At 47.4% G+C, this 14,460-nt stretch overlaps 2 protein-coding genes across 2 annotated transcripts; both read left to right on the top strand.

The window, feature by feature from the left end:
- The first annotated feature begins 445 nt into the window (after positions 1–445).
- tlr3 (toll-like receptor 3) lies at positions 446–4,828 on the top strand. Its single transcript, XM_084005098.1, has 5 exons — positions 446–588; positions 1,088–1,543; positions 1,628–1,822; positions 1,930–3,779; positions 4,144–4,828. The coding sequence occupies exons 1-5, from the start codon at positions 586–588 to the stop codon at positions 4,373–4,375; spliced, it is 2,736 nt and encodes a 911-aa protein (XP_083861224.1). The 5' UTR covers positions 446–585; the 3' UTR covers positions 4,376–4,828.
- Positions 4,829–5,232: 404 nt separating this feature from the next.
- On the top strand, positions 5,233–12,683 carry cyp4v2a (cytochrome P450, family 4, subfamily V, member 2a). Its single transcript, XM_084005544.1, has 11 exons — positions 5,233–5,825; positions 5,933–6,045; positions 8,475–8,560; positions 8,826–9,016; positions 9,094–9,163; positions 9,251–9,377; positions 9,453–9,620; positions 9,802–9,904; positions 10,806–10,940; positions 11,613–11,792; positions 11,880–12,683. The coding sequence occupies exons 1-11, from the start codon at positions 5,633–5,635 to the stop codon at positions 12,047–12,049; spliced, it is 1,536 nt and encodes a 511-aa protein (XP_083861670.1). The 5' UTR covers positions 5,233–5,632; the 3' UTR covers positions 12,050–12,683.
- Positions 12,684–14,460: the final 1,777 nt, after the last annotated feature.

Raw genomic sequence — 14,460 nt, 5'->3', positions numbered from 1 at the left:
TTTGCAGCCAGTCTTGCACGTCTATTCTTATACTTACGGTATTTATCAACGCGCATTCTTTCAAGTTTGTTTCATCGAAATCACCGCCTCATAATTAAACTTCCATGTAGACATTAATTCATGTTTCACTCCGCCATGTACTTATCTAAACATGTAGCCTTCCATAGGTGCTTGGAAACAACGTGCCCTTTGTAACACGCGTATATGCATTACGGTAAAGTGTTTTGTTGCCACCAGTGTCTGTTTCCTTTCACCAAACACTCAGCGACGTCTGGAGCCACTTTGAGCCGACTTTATAACACAGTTAACGTGTCCTCCATGAACCCCGTCATGCAGTCCGGTCTGTAGCCGGTCTGTAGCGGGCGCGCATGAGTATCAGTGTGTTTCCTGTTGCATGGAACGGGACAGACGGCGTGCTGGAAGTGAAACCAGCGCCAGTGTTCATTTCCGTATTCTCTCGCTGTTGTGGCGTGTCCTCCTTCCGTTCCGAAACGAGACCCTGCTGGTCTGCAGCGCCCCGGCTCCTGCAGACCACAAGGCTGGACGCGGATCACTCAATGCAGCAGTCAGGCTGACAGACAGCATATGGTAAGAACTTTTTCTATCCAAAACAACAGCAGACGAGTGTGTGAGGTGTGTCAAAGTGAGTCGGTGCTATGATTATCATGGAGATATTGGTATACTGTAATATAAAAGATCATATCTTTGGAAGACAGCTTTTTTAACTATTAAACCAATGTGTCAGAAATAGATCAAAGTTATAGCTTCTTCCTCACTATTGAATCACACACGTGATAACAAATCTGTTCATTAAAGTTGCAATAATTCATATTCTAATAAACATTACATCAAATGAGGAACAGTTCCTGTTAGTATTCACTCTCAGTATCGGCAGGCGTGTTGTTTTTTTCGGGGGAAAGCTCTAATAAAACTAACTGCTCATCACCAAACAGCATATGGACAAAGTCAGGAGCTAGGATCTGGTCTAGACCAGAACAGAGCTGACAGGAGGGAGAATCCTGGTCTCTGTGGCATATGAACACTTATTTTAGGTCCATGGCTGATTTGGATCTCTCGTTTCTTAAAGGTTGAAACGATGCCCGCTCCACGCCCCCTTCTCCTGGTCCTCATGTGTGGTCTGGCGACGGCGCCTCCCCTCGTCGAGGCCTCCCAGAAGAAGACCTCCTGCGAGGTGCGAGACGGCCGGGCCGACTGCAGCCACCTCAGCCTCGGATTGGTCCCTCCGAACCTCCCCGGCAACATCACCGGCCTGGACATGTCTCACAACCGGCTGAGGGGGCTCCCCCCCGCCTCGCTCGCCCCCTACCCAGAACTCCTCCACCTTGACGTCAGCTACAACAGCATCACCAAGCTGGACCGGGGTCTGTGCCAGACGCTGCCTCTGCTGCGGACGCTGAACATGGAGCACAACCAGGTGTACGTTCTGGCGACGGAGGACGTGAGCCGCTGCGGCAATCTGACGCGCCTGGTTTTGGCGAGTAATAAGCTGAAGCTGCAAGGAGAGCCTCTCGCTGCACTGCAGGTACGGATGTGGGTTATCAGTTGTGTGATACGCCTCTTCATGTGTTGAATTATTGTTTGTTTATTCTGCGTTCATCATCCACAGAGTCTGGAAGTTCTGGATGTGTCCATGAACAAACTGCACTCGGCCAAGCTGGGCTCTCAGCCTCAGCTGCCCGGCCTGGTGAGCCTCAACCTGGCCATCAATGACATCACCGCTCTGGAGAAAGATGACTTTATGTTTCTTAACCAGTCTTCTTTTCTAAAAGTCCTCAACATGTCCTCTGTGTCCCTGAAAAAGGTGAGGAACTGACCTAGAAATGGGAAATGAAATGGCGTCAGAGAATACTTGCAGTTTTGTTTCCCCTTTTTTTTTTTGGTTTCACTGGAAAACACATTGTTTTGCAGGTGGAGTCTGGTTGCTTTAAGCCCATTTCAGGCCTACGCACGTTAATCCTGGATGGAAGCAGAATGGGCACACCGGTGATTTCTGAACTCTGCTCGGAGCTGTCGGCGACGGCCATCGACGCCCTGTTTCTTCGGAAGATGGAGCTGATCACGCTCGCCAGCGAGACCTTCGCGGGGCTGCAGGGAACCAATCTCACCTTCCTGGATCTGTCCTGGAACGGCATGGTCACCATTGAAGACGGCTCATTCCGGTGGCTGCCCGGACTCCGGACTCTAATTTTGTCCGACAACAAAATCAAGAGCCTCACGAAGGGGATGTTTCAAGGGCTCGAAAGTTTGAAAAAACTCCAACTGACGAAAGCGCTGGTGAAAAGCCACGCCGCGCTGGTTATCGAGGATTTCTCCTTCCAGCCGCTAGCTGCCCTGGAGAGTTTGATATTGCAGAGGACGGCGGTACGAGACATCACGGAGCACACGTTCACCGGCTTGACCAGCCTCGAGGAGCTCGACGTCAGCTGGAGTAGTTGCGCGTCACTCCGAAACATCACGGAGAAGACGTTCGTCTCGCTGGCGGGGTCGCCTCTCCGGAAGCTCAACCTGACGGGGTCGGCCATAGCGCAGATCAACCCTCGAAGCTTCGCCGTTTTGAGGAACCTCACCACTCTCCTCCTCGACTACAACTTCATCAAGCAAACTCTCAGCGGGAGAGAGTTCGAAGGCCTGGGCCGACTCGAGGAGATCCACATGTCCGACAACCACCAGACCGTCAACCTGAGCTCCACCTCGTTTGCTCACGTGCCGAATCTCAGGGTCCTGACTCTGGGAAGGAGTCTCAAAGCTGAAGCCGTGAACCTGGACCCGTCCCCGTTCGCCGCCCTGCCCGACCTCGCCGTCCTGGATCTCAGCAACAACAACATCGCCAACATCCGGGAGAACATGTTGGAGGCGCTGGTGGGCCTTAAGGTGCTGAGGCTCCAGCACAACAACTTGGCCCGCCTGTGGAAGAGCGCCAACCTGGGCGGGCCGGTGCTGTTCCTCAAAGTCACGCGGAGGCTGGTCACCTTGCAGCTGGATAGCAACGGGCTGGATGAGATCCCGTCGGAGGCTCTGAGAGGGCTGAGCAGCCTCCGGGAACTCAGCCTGGCCAACAACCTCCTCAACAGCCTCAAGGCTGGTGTTTTTGACGATCTGACCTCGCTGCGGTTTTTCAACCTGCAGAAGAACCTGCTCACGACCGTGAGGCCCGAGGTGTTCCAAACGCCCATGAGCAACCTCAGCCTGCTCATCATGGACAAGAACCCGTTCGACTGCACCTGCGAGAGCATCCTGTGGCTCGTGGCATGGTTGAACGACACGCGTGGGACCAGCGTGCCGGGCCTCGAGGACCAGTACATGTGCAACACGCCGCTGGCCTACTTCAACCGCACCATCATGGACTTCGACGCCCTCTCCTGCAAGGACATGACGCCGTTCCAGGCCCTCTACATACTGAGCAGCACCGCCGCCATCGCCCTGATGGTGACGGCGCTGATGGTGCGCTTCCACGGCTGGAGGGTCCGGTTCTACTGGAACATACTGATCAACCGCTCGCTGGGGTTCAGCGACGCCGGCGTGGAGGAGGGCCGGGAGTTCGAGTACGACGCGTACGTGGTCCACGCGGAGCAGGACGGCAGCTGGGTGGAGAGGCGGTTGGTCCCCTTGGAGAACGAAAGGTGCAGGTTCTGCCTGGAGGATCGGGATTCGGTCCCCGGCATGTCCCAGCTCCTGTCCATCGTGGACAATATGAGAAAGTCCAGAAAAATCTTGTTCGTCGTCACCGAAAGTCTCCTCAGAGATCCCTGGTGCAGACGGTAAATCACGATGGAGTGTGTGTGTGTGTGTGGGGGTGGGGGTGGGGGAGTCCGGGACACTAAGGGGGTCCACAGAGTTACTCCAAGGGGTCCATGAAATAATTTGATCCCAATTTGATTTTCTTCCAAAAATGTAAATATGGTCCAAAAATACACCATAACATGAATACAACCGATATTAAGCAGATATAAATCTTCCTGTTTGTTAAATATTATGTTGTGACGTAGAAATGCCAAAATAGAATAAGCACAATGTAACAGGATATGTAATAGGGGGGCTCTCCACCTGAGAAACGTTTTTCAGGCCTCTGCTGTAGATATTCGTCTTGTATATTTGTGATCGTGTCTCTGCGTCCTCCTCTAGATTCAAAGCCCACCACGCTCTGCACCAGGTCATCGAGGCCAGCAGGGACTCCGTGGTCCTGGTCTTCCTGCAGGACGTCCACGACTACAGGTTGTCCCGCTCCCTGTTCCTGCGCCGGGCCATGCTGCGGCCGTGCTGCGTGCTGGACTGGCCCGTCCACAAGGAGAGGGTGCCGGCCTTCCACCAGAAGCTCCTCATCGCACTCGGCATGACCAATCGACTGCAGGAGTGAAGGCTTCTCATTGGTCGGATGTTCCCTCTATTAACAATTCATGTAGGTTCAGTGGCAGAAGGATTGGCCCTCTGTGTGTGTGTGTGTGTAAGAATGTATGCATTTACTTTGCTTTGCAGCTTTTCATCAACAAACAATCAATCAGATGTAAATACGTGAATAGTGGTGTTTCTGTGTATTTGTTATGCAGTTATCTGTTATCTGCATAACAAATACAAGTACTAAAACAAGTACTGCAAGGTAGAAAAATCATGTTCTCCCTGGTGTATTTCTACTGGGTATGCTTTATTTAATATCTGTACTGATAGTGACATACTGTTACACTTTCTTCCAACAAATGTATTTATTGTAAGTCGCTTTGAGTAAAATTGTCTGCTAAATGCCCTGAATGTAAATGTAATCTAGAATTAAAAGAATGTATTGGAATTGCAGTTTGAATCATTTAATCTCTTAATATCATGCTTGCTAGAAAGGTTGGTACTTACAATAAAACCCTTAAACTAATTACATTACTTTTAATGAGTTATTTTAATTTAAATAACAGTATAATCTAGCAGAAGTAGTCTCAAGACAATTATTTGTTATTTATTATTCGTTTCTATTTAGTAAACGTGTTATGGCATCGATACATTTTCTGTCAGAGCTGATAGAGTATCTGTGAGCTCTCTCCTGGCTGCTAACTAACTAAATACCTAATAAATAAATAAATAATCATGTCCTCGTGTTACAGCTATGATCCTAATACTACATGAGGCTTGAAACACACAAATGAACAGGACTCAGTGTTCATAAAAATTCATTTTTAATAACAGCCTGGGCTTCATATAAACATTACATTTAACATGAAATAAAAAACAAACATCTTGAATTCATAAACAAAGCAAATACTTAAATAATTAACTATTAACATGAATAATTCATATTAAAACTGTGTAAAATGTTCTCTGGATTAAAAACAAACATGTCAATAAGAGATTGAGTTCAAAGGGCAAGTTTGTTTATTCCCATTAATAGCAGCGGCTGAGGTCAGGGCCGGTTACATCACGAGGTTAATAATTTACACCAGAACGTTGTGATTAACGCTTCGTTGTGGATGTATCTGCGTGTTTATCTGCGACCTCCTTTCCTTCCGTTGGCCCGTGTCGGCCCAGTTCACCCAGTAAGCCGTCAGTAGAGGAAAGGAGGAGCGAAGCCAGTCCATAGAAAAGCGACTGGAGCGACTGGTCGAGCACACAAAGCAGCGCTGCGTAAAGGAAGATGGCAGTGCTCCTCGGCGGCTCCTCGCTGCCTCTCCTGGGGATCGGCGTGTTCCTGGCCGCGCTGACCTTCCTCACCTACCGGCTGCTCCGCGACTACCTGCGCAGGTGGTTCGTGCTGAAGCCCATTCCGGGCGTGGAGGGGACGTACCCCTTCATCGGGAACGCGCTGCAGTTCAAACCCAATCCCGGAGGTGAGGCACGCCGGCGCCGGAGGCCCGACAGGTTTTTCATGACCTACTTGTTGCTGTGTGCCAACGAGGAATCACGTCTTCCTCTTCTTCTTCTTCTTCTTCCTCAGACTTCTTCAGTCAGATCGTGAGTTTCACCCGTGAGTTCCGCGGCGAGCCGCTGTTCAAACTCTGGGTCGGACCGGTCCCGTTCGTGATCCTGTTTCACGCCGAAACCGTTGAGGTAGAGTGACCGACAACTCCACCTCCACGACACCGAGCAGGTGTGTCTGGGAAATGTAGGCGCAGCAGGTGTACCTGGGGACATGTAGGCGCAGCAGGTGTACCTGGGACATGTAGGCGCAGCAGGTAGTGACGGGCAAAGGGAAGCTTCGAAACAGTTCGAAGCGATGATTCAGTATGTGTTGAAGCCTTGAAACGAATATGAAACCTGACTCTACAGTGGCATCTCGTGGCCACTTCTGTGAACTACATGCTCTGGCCAAAGAAAACTCCTAATTATGTGCCACTATGAAATGAGCCGGTCTTAGGTTTCCTTAATTTAAGTAGAATACAGGTTGAATTAAAGAAACATTATTAAAAATAAATAAATGACACATTGTTATATGCAATACAATAATCAACGATTTTTATTCAAAAATCATATTTGTTCAGCTCTTTTTGAGCTGAGTCTGTTTCTTTTTTTTTGGATAACACTTCCCCTGCTTTTGAAAAAATCCTTTCACAGGGTACACTTGTTGCAGGGACACTTAAAAATGTCTTAGTCAGTTGGTACAAATTAAGGAAGACGGCACGTCGCTCTTGCCAGTATTTCAAAGGATCTCCCCGTCTTGGAATAGCCGTTTCGAAACATAGAGGCGTTCCTTCAATCGCTGAACTACAGTCACGTGACATGCGCGTTTCAGAACCGCTTTTCGGCACAACGTTTCGAAACGTTTCGATCCGGGACTTCAGAGAAGCGCCGACACGCCCGTTTCGGAAGTCACATCACTAGCAGCAGGTGTACGTGATGTCGTTGCAGCAGGTGTACGTGATGTCGTTGCAGCAGGTGTACGTGATGTCGTTGCAGCATTTACATTTACATTTACATTTAGGTCATTTAGCAGACGCTTTTGTCCAAAGCGACTTACAATAAGTACATTTGTCAAAAGAAGGAAACAAAGAAACCACGACGTATCATTGCCGATGCAGTAAGAGCTAAAAATAGAACAAGTGCTAGGTCCTCATCTGAGTAAAGTAGTACTTCAAGAGTAACAGTGCTACGATCCGAGTTTTTTTTTTTTTTTTTGCGGGGGGGGGGGGGGGGGGGGGGGTCGAGGGAGGGTGTTAGTGGGTCATGCTATGTAGAGTCGAGGTGAAGTCTGAACAGGTGAGTCTTGAGCCTTTTTCGGAAGATGGCAAATGACTCTGCTGTCCTGGCATTGGTCGGGAGTTCGTTCCACCACTGAGGCACCAGAACAGAGAAGAGTCTGGACTTTGCTGAGCGACATACACAGCAGGTGTATGTGATGTCGTTGCAGCAGGTGTATGTGATGTAGCAGGTGTATGTGATGTCGTTGCAGCAGGTGTATGTGATGTCGTTGCAGCAGGTGTACGTGATGTCGTTACAGCAGGTGTATGTGATGTCGTTGCAGCAGGTGTAAGTGATGTCGTTGCAGCAGGTGTATGTGATGTCGTTGCAGCAGGTGTATGTGATGTAGTTGCAGCAGGTGTATGTGATGTCGTTGCAGCAGGTGTATGTGATGTCGTTGCAGCAGGTGTATGTGATGTCGTTGCAGCAGGTGTATGTGATGTCGTTGCAGCAGGTGTATGTGATGTCGTTGCAGCAGGTGTATGTGATGTCGTTGCAGCAGGTGTATGTGATGTCGTTGCAGCAGGTGTATGTGATGTCGTTGCAGCAGGTGTACGTGATGTCGTTGCAGCAGGTGTATGTGATGTCGTTGCAGCAGGTGTATGTGATGTCGTTGCAGCAGGTGTATGTGATGTAGTTGCAGCAGGTGTAGGTGATGTCGTTGCAGCAGGTGTATGTGATGTCGTTGCAGCAGGTGTATGTGATGTCGTTACAGCAGGTGTAGGCTATGTGATGTCGTTGCAGCAGGTGTATGTGATGTCGTTGCAGCAGGTGTAAGTGATGTCGTTGCAGCAGGTGTATGTGATGTCGTAGCAGCAGGTGTATGTGATGTCGTTGCAGCAGGTGTAAGTGATGTAGTTGCAGAAGGTGTATGTGATGTCGTAGCAGCAGGTGTATGTGATGTCGTTGCAGCAGGTGTATGTGATGTCGTTGCAGCAGGTGTATGTGATGTCGTTGCAGCAGGTGTATGTGATGTCGTAGCAGCAGGTGTATGTGATGTCGTTGCAGCAGGTGTATGTGATGTCGTTGCAGCAGGTGTATGTGATGTCGTTGCAGCAGGTGTACCTGGGAAATGTAGGCCAACAGGTGTACGCATGTCCGCATGCCTTATGAAGCAATAACAGTCTATGTGTTTTCACAGATATAAACAACTCCTGCACTAAAGCTTAATCCAGCAATTCAAGTTGACCTTTAACCCCAGTCATAGCATGTCATTGCTCCACTGCTCACAGCTTTCTGTGGAACTACAATGTTGCTGCTTTTTATTTTCTTACGTGTTTGATTTTCTTTGTCATCTGTAGACGGTTCTGACCAACGCCGTCCATATGGAAAAAGCTGACGCGTACAAGTTCCTCCACCCGTGGCTTGGAACTGGACTTCTTACGAGGTATATACTTATTAAAATAATCCAAACATCAAGAACCTCTAGTGTGGTGAGCACAACCGTTGTGTATATACTTGCAGCCAGAGGGCGGTGCTAGAGATGTATGATGATTTCTCAGCTTATTTTAAAATACTTAAAGGACGTAGAAATGGGAATTTTTGGGGCAGAAGGTCAAGGGGTCGACACGAGCAACGTGGAGGAATCTGCGGTTCTTTTCAGTTCAGCTGTGGATTTGTTCTAAAGAACACGTGTGTCGTGTTTTTCTCAGCACCGGGCACAAGTGGCGTCAGCGGCGGAAGATGCTGACCCCCACCTTCCACTTCTCCATCCTGACGGACTTCCTGGAGGTGATGAACGAGCAGGCGGAGGTCCTGGTGGAGAAGCTGGGGAAGCAGGCGGGGAAGGGGCCGTTCGACTGCTTCACCCACGTCACCCTGTGTGCCCTGGACATCATCTGTGGTGGGCCAGGCTCTCGCAACAAATGCTTCAACTTTCCATCCACTCAGAATCTAAACTGGGGTTTTGTTTTTGCTCAGAAACTGCAATGGGAAAGAAAATTTACGCCCAGTGTAATTCTGACTCGGAGTATGTTAAGAGCGTGTACAAGTGAGTTATTTGAATGATCTTTTCCAGCACAGAAACACAGATAATACTCAGGAATCATGACTTTAATGCTTCCGTCTTCTCTCGTAGGATGAGTGACATCATCTCCCGCAGACAGAGGGCGCCGTGGTTTTGGCCCGACTTCATGTTCAACTACTTCGGGGAGGGCAGGCAGCAACGCCGCACGCTGGACTTCCTGCAAGCCTTCACGTACAAAGTGAGTGATGCTGCTTCCAATAACGTCCGAATCCACATTCAGCCTCCAAAACCTTCGACCTTCTTCTCGTCTCAGGTTATACACGAACGAGCGGAGAACATCTCGTCCCAGGAATCGGACAGCGAGTCGGACACGAAGAAGAGGCGAGCGTTCCTGGACATGCTGCTGAAGGCGACGGACGAGGACGGCAACACCATGAGTCACCAGGACATTCAGGAGGAAGTGGACACGTTTATGTTTCGGGTCAGTGGATAGAAATACAACTCGCATTATATTTAGGACAAAACAGAAATAAAAATTAACTAAAAAAAGATAATCATTTAAAAAATCTAACTATCAGCTCTGCAATGGATTAGGAGCTTGTGCGTTCGGCCAATTGGCAAACATCAATAACAATAAATAAATGTTTCCCCTCGTCTTGCAGGGCCATGACACGACGGCAGCATCCATGAACTGGGCCATCCACCTGCTGGGCTCCCACCCGGAGGCCCACAGCAAAGTTCAACAGGAGCTGGAGGAGGTGTTCGGTAACAGAACCATGTCGCGCCGCACCGTCTCACTTTCACCACATCGTGTGTTTTCCCGCCCAAAGGCCTTTTTGGCTCATCTTCTAATTGGTTCTCTTCGAGGGAGCTTACACCGGCATGAAAGCTGCGAAGTCCTCGCCAAAACACATCCAGAGGAATTGAATGTTTTGCCGTGTGGATTTAGTGCGGCCTCCATGCATCATGACGTCAGCTCCATGGCCATGTTGTCGTATCACATGCTGCCTTTGGAGGATTTAAAACTCTTCCTTGTAGTTTGTGATAAACTCAACTTCTTTTACAACGTGAAATGATTGATTACATCACTTATTACCTGGTAGTATAGTTGGCTGCAGTGACTCGTCACTGAACATTCGTCTTATTGCAGCACTTGAAACTCAAACACTTGGTCACTTGTCCCTAAGCTTCGACCTTTGACCCTCGAGGTAATCCTCTAGTGTTATTATTGGACGTGGCAGAGACAGCTGTTACATGCAAAGTGTCTTTTCAAAATAAACTTCCGTCTTCACACGAAGTTATGGAAATAGGCATAAAACCCCCAAACTTAGTTTGGTACAGGACACGAACCATGGTCTCCTGGTCAAAGTCCTGTTTGTTTGACCCATCCACCCGCCCTCTTTGTGCTACGTCAGCTGCTCCGACTGTCTTCTAATGGCCGAGTAAGTTTCCATTCGAGGTCTGTTGGTAGTTATGAACGGCAGAAGGATTAAGAAATAGGAGACGCACCAACAGCAGGAAACTGTTGCAGGATCTGATTCTTCATGTGACCTGATAACGAGGTTACACTACAGGGTCGCCCGTAAATAAAACATTCAAACTGCATGTGTATAACATCTGTATTTTGTGCTGAAGAGTTGACCAGTGTCATCCGTTGACTGCAAAGGTTCATCGGACCGTCCCATCAACATGGAGGACGTGAAGAAGCTCAAATACCTGGAGTGTGTGATCAAGGAGGCGCTGCGCCTGTTCCCCTCCGTGCCTTTCTTCGGCCGCATCATCGGCGAGGACTGCCTCATCAGTGAGTCACCGACGGGCGATGACGTTTGAATGAAACATTCGTTTGCTGAGTGCAAATCCCTGGAGGCGGGGATATTTACTCGTAAAGAAGCCGGCGGAGGCCATGCAGGAATAATTTAAGTAATGGTCATTCATGTCAGGGACTCGCCCCATGTGACCTTGAATATCTTGAAAATAAATAAGTCTCATTTATCCAGTCGTACTCACGACTTCCCAAACGGAAGCATCTTCAGTCAAACCTTTCTATTTAAACACTTTTGCATTAACAGTCAGAAGTGTTTTATATGTTTACTTCCTTCAGCTGATGTCAACCAAGGACGTTATCTGGGACACATTTAACATGTTTATGCTTTTACTGTGAAAATGGTCTAAGGTTTATTTATTCATTTTTTTTAACAAAGATACATGCTTTGCTTTCTTGGGAACATTTTGAGATCAAATGCAAGCTTCAAAGTTCAGCTTTTCTAAACCTGGGGTGTTATTTTCATTGTTTCCTATCAGTCATATTAACAGTGTAAATAACATAGAGATATTATATTATGGAGACATAACTAAAGAAGAGAAGTTCAGCAGTCGGAAACTGACAGATGTTGCTCTAATCTGTCAGGATTCGTAACGGCTTCAGATGAGGCATCAAAATTCAGAATAATTAAGTTGTTTTTTGTCCCTTCAGATGGTTTCGACGTGCCCAAAGGTGCCAACGCCATCATCATCACCTACGCGCTGCACCGCGACCCGCGCTACTTCCCCGATCCGGAGGAGTTCCGGCCCGAGCGCTTCCTGCCTGAGAGGTCAGCGGGTCGGCCTCCCTATGCCTACCTGCCCTTCTCCGCTGGACTCCGCAACTGTATCGGTAAGAACCGGACCCTTCGGTTCCTGGACATTCCTCCATGCATCGATCCCCTCTCACCGTCTTTCTTCCACTGCACTCCGCCGTCAGGTCAACGCTTTGCTCTCCTGGAGGAGAAGGTGATACTGGCGTCCATCCTGCGTAACTTCAGCGTCGAGGCGTGCCAAAAGCGTGAAGATCTGCGGCCGGTCGGAGAGCTCATCCTGCGACCGGAAAACGGAATCTGGATCAAACTGGAGAGAAGGAAACCCCGAAGTTAATCACGTTAACACCAGAAGCTTTTTTTGTGTCGTGGTTATTTCCGGCACATCCTTCCACATTGTGGCGCCGGCGGGCGCTGGAAGGTTTCTGGAGGCTCTTCGAGGGTCGAGGGAGAGCCGTGACCCTGCTGCTTGGACTTGAGAATCTTCCCATCATTATAGGTTATAATAACAAAAACTAAGCCGTCGGAAAATAAACGGAGGCCTACTTCATGCACTCTTCTGGCTCCGCTACTCTCCACGTGTTTGTACAAATATTCCAGAGTAGTAAAAAGCTCAGCAATGATCGTGTGTGGGGATTAAACTAACTGTTAGAACATCACCTGCTCATCTTCATGATTAAATGAAAATTAATGCTGCTTTTGCCCTCGTTTCACTCACATTTTCCAGGTTGCATGCTTTTGAAAGACAAATATAAACTGCATGTGCAACAATTCATTTACATTCTATATATAAGACCCCTGTTTTAATGTTGTGATTATGTTTGTGAGAGAGTCTGATGGAGGAGGAATATGAGACGATGCATGTTTGGTGGTATTAGCCGGTAATGGAAGCCTGAAGCCTCAGAATCAAAAGGTGCATCGCAGAACTTAATAACAAACACTTTTACATATTTTCAGACAGGAACGCAGTGCATGGAGTGCTTCTTGGGTGTTGCAGAAAAGTGTATCCCTCAGGTGCTCTTCAGTTGGGGAGATCCATAAAGAGTGGGTTGCAGACAGAAAACCAAAACCAAACTGGCCTTCATCAGGACAAAAAAAAAAAAAAAAAAAACTTTTTTTCACTTTTGTCCTGATGAAGGCCAGTTTGGCTGAAACGCGTTGACTCGCTTTTAATAGATTAGCCATGTACCAATAAAGGCATTTTAATTGGTCGTACCCTCACGAGTGCCTCGGTTTTCTGTCTGCAACCCACTTTTACATATTTATTACATTTTCAAACACCACAGCAGAGATAAGCCTTTCATTTGTGCAGCATTTTGGCTGAATGGTAATTTTCAAGCTGCAGCGTCATTTGTTTACTGTGAGTTATCCTCTATTTACTCCCTCTCTCTCTGTGTAACCGAGGGAGCGTGATGTCGAAGAAACAATAATGTAAACGTACATTTCCCATCATGCCACTGGAAGCTGCCTTCTATCAAACTCTAATGGAACATTAAAATGACTCACCATCAGACATGGACGACCACGTCACGATATTTATCCTGATAATCATCAAAATGTGTTTAATACACTTAAACATACTGGTACACTTTTCTCAGATAAGACACATTATTTTTTAGTTACATTTGGTTATTATAAATAAGTCTCCCTTCATTAATAAAGGTGAAATAAATGTAAAATATCTGTTTTTGCATCCTTTAAAAAAGAAATAAATCAGGCCCTATTTTTCCACTTCTCTACCAGGAGCTTTTAAAAGTCAGTCATGACAATATTTACGATTATCCCGAAAATGAAAATGAAGCCCTGATCAACTCATGGTCAGTTTCACGATCCACGATAAAACCCGGAATCAGTCTGCTGGTTGAAAGTCCTGTGTTTGTTAATGTCACCACAACCCCCCGGAGCGTTTTCTCTGAAAGCCTCAACCTTGTGTGTTTCACCACGAAAACTCCATTTCTGGGAAGTGTGTGAACACACACGGGAGAACTTCCAGATAGTAAACTAATCACACAACTCTGGAGGTCAGATGTCCGTAGTGACAAAGGAGTCATCACAGCATGGCACACTTACAAATGACCTCGTCCATAAAGGCATCAGAGGGTGGAGCGGCGTGGCCTGCAAGGGTCATTGCCTAACACCAAAAGGACATGACGGATGATGCTCCGGTGCTATTATTTGAATTATTGAGCACGTCTCTAATCGGAGCTGAGGGCGCCTGAGCTCATTAATTTATCTGAGGATCTCTAATAAACATCTTGGACCAAAGAGCTTCTGAATCACAGCAGTGAATGCAGATACTTTCTACTGACAAAGCATTCACTTCTTCCCTCGAACAAAACTCACAGCACTGCAAGAATCTAAACATTACTACGAAACATGATGCCAGTTGAATATCCACATATAATAATATTACTATTATTAATATACTATTATTATATGTGATGGATGTGTTGTAGATGTAGACTTCCTCTTCACTAGACCACCTTTGATGGTCTGCTGTTTGTCTTGTTGAAGTGTAAAAAAAAGCAGCAAATGAAAAAAGAGTGGCCGTTTTATTTTTCTGTTACTGCAGTTATGTCATATTTTCAATAGCATTTCCATTACTCTACACGAGGAAAGGCAACGCAGAGAGTTGTTTGATACGTCAGATACCGATCATGCAGGTTTAGCAGATGTTCATTGTCAGTGTGAACCACTAGAACTGGTTCCAAACCTGCGGTTCAGGTCCCCCCAGGGGGGTCACGAGAT

Source organism: Eutrigla gurnardus (assembly GCF_963514095.1).
Source record: "Eutrigla gurnardus genome assembly, chromosome: 3".
In the NCBI taxonomy this organism is placed as follows: Eukaryota; Metazoa; Chordata; class Actinopteri; order Perciformes; family Triglidae; genus Eutrigla; species Eutrigla gurnardus.
Note: the sequence above shows the minus strand (reverse complement) of the source record. Positions and strands in the feature narration are given on the sequence as shown.

Bases quoted from the DNA above. Each gene is read 5' to 3' on its own strand.
- cyp4v2a (XM_084005544.1), top strand. From the start codon at position 5,633: ATGGCAGTGCTCCTCGGCGGCTCCTCGCTGCCTCTCCTGGGGATCGGC. The intron at 8,561-8,825 runs GTATATACTTAT...TGTTTTTCTCAG, and splicing joins GGAACTGGACTTCTTACGAG to CACCGGGCACAAGTGGCGTC. The intron at 9,378-9,452 runs GTGAGTGATGCT...TTCTCGTCTCAG, and splicing joins TGCAAGCCTTCACGTACAAA to GTTATACACGAACGAGCGGA.
- tlr3 (XM_084005098.1), top strand. The intron at 1,544-1,627 runs GTACGGATGTGG...CATCATCCACAG, and splicing joins AGCCTCTCGCTGCACTGCAG to AGTCTGGAAGTTCTGGATGT. The intron at 1,823-1,929 runs GTGAGGAACTGA...ATTGTTTTGCAG, and splicing joins CCTCTGTGTCCCTGAAAAAG to GTGGAGTCTGGTTGCTTTAA.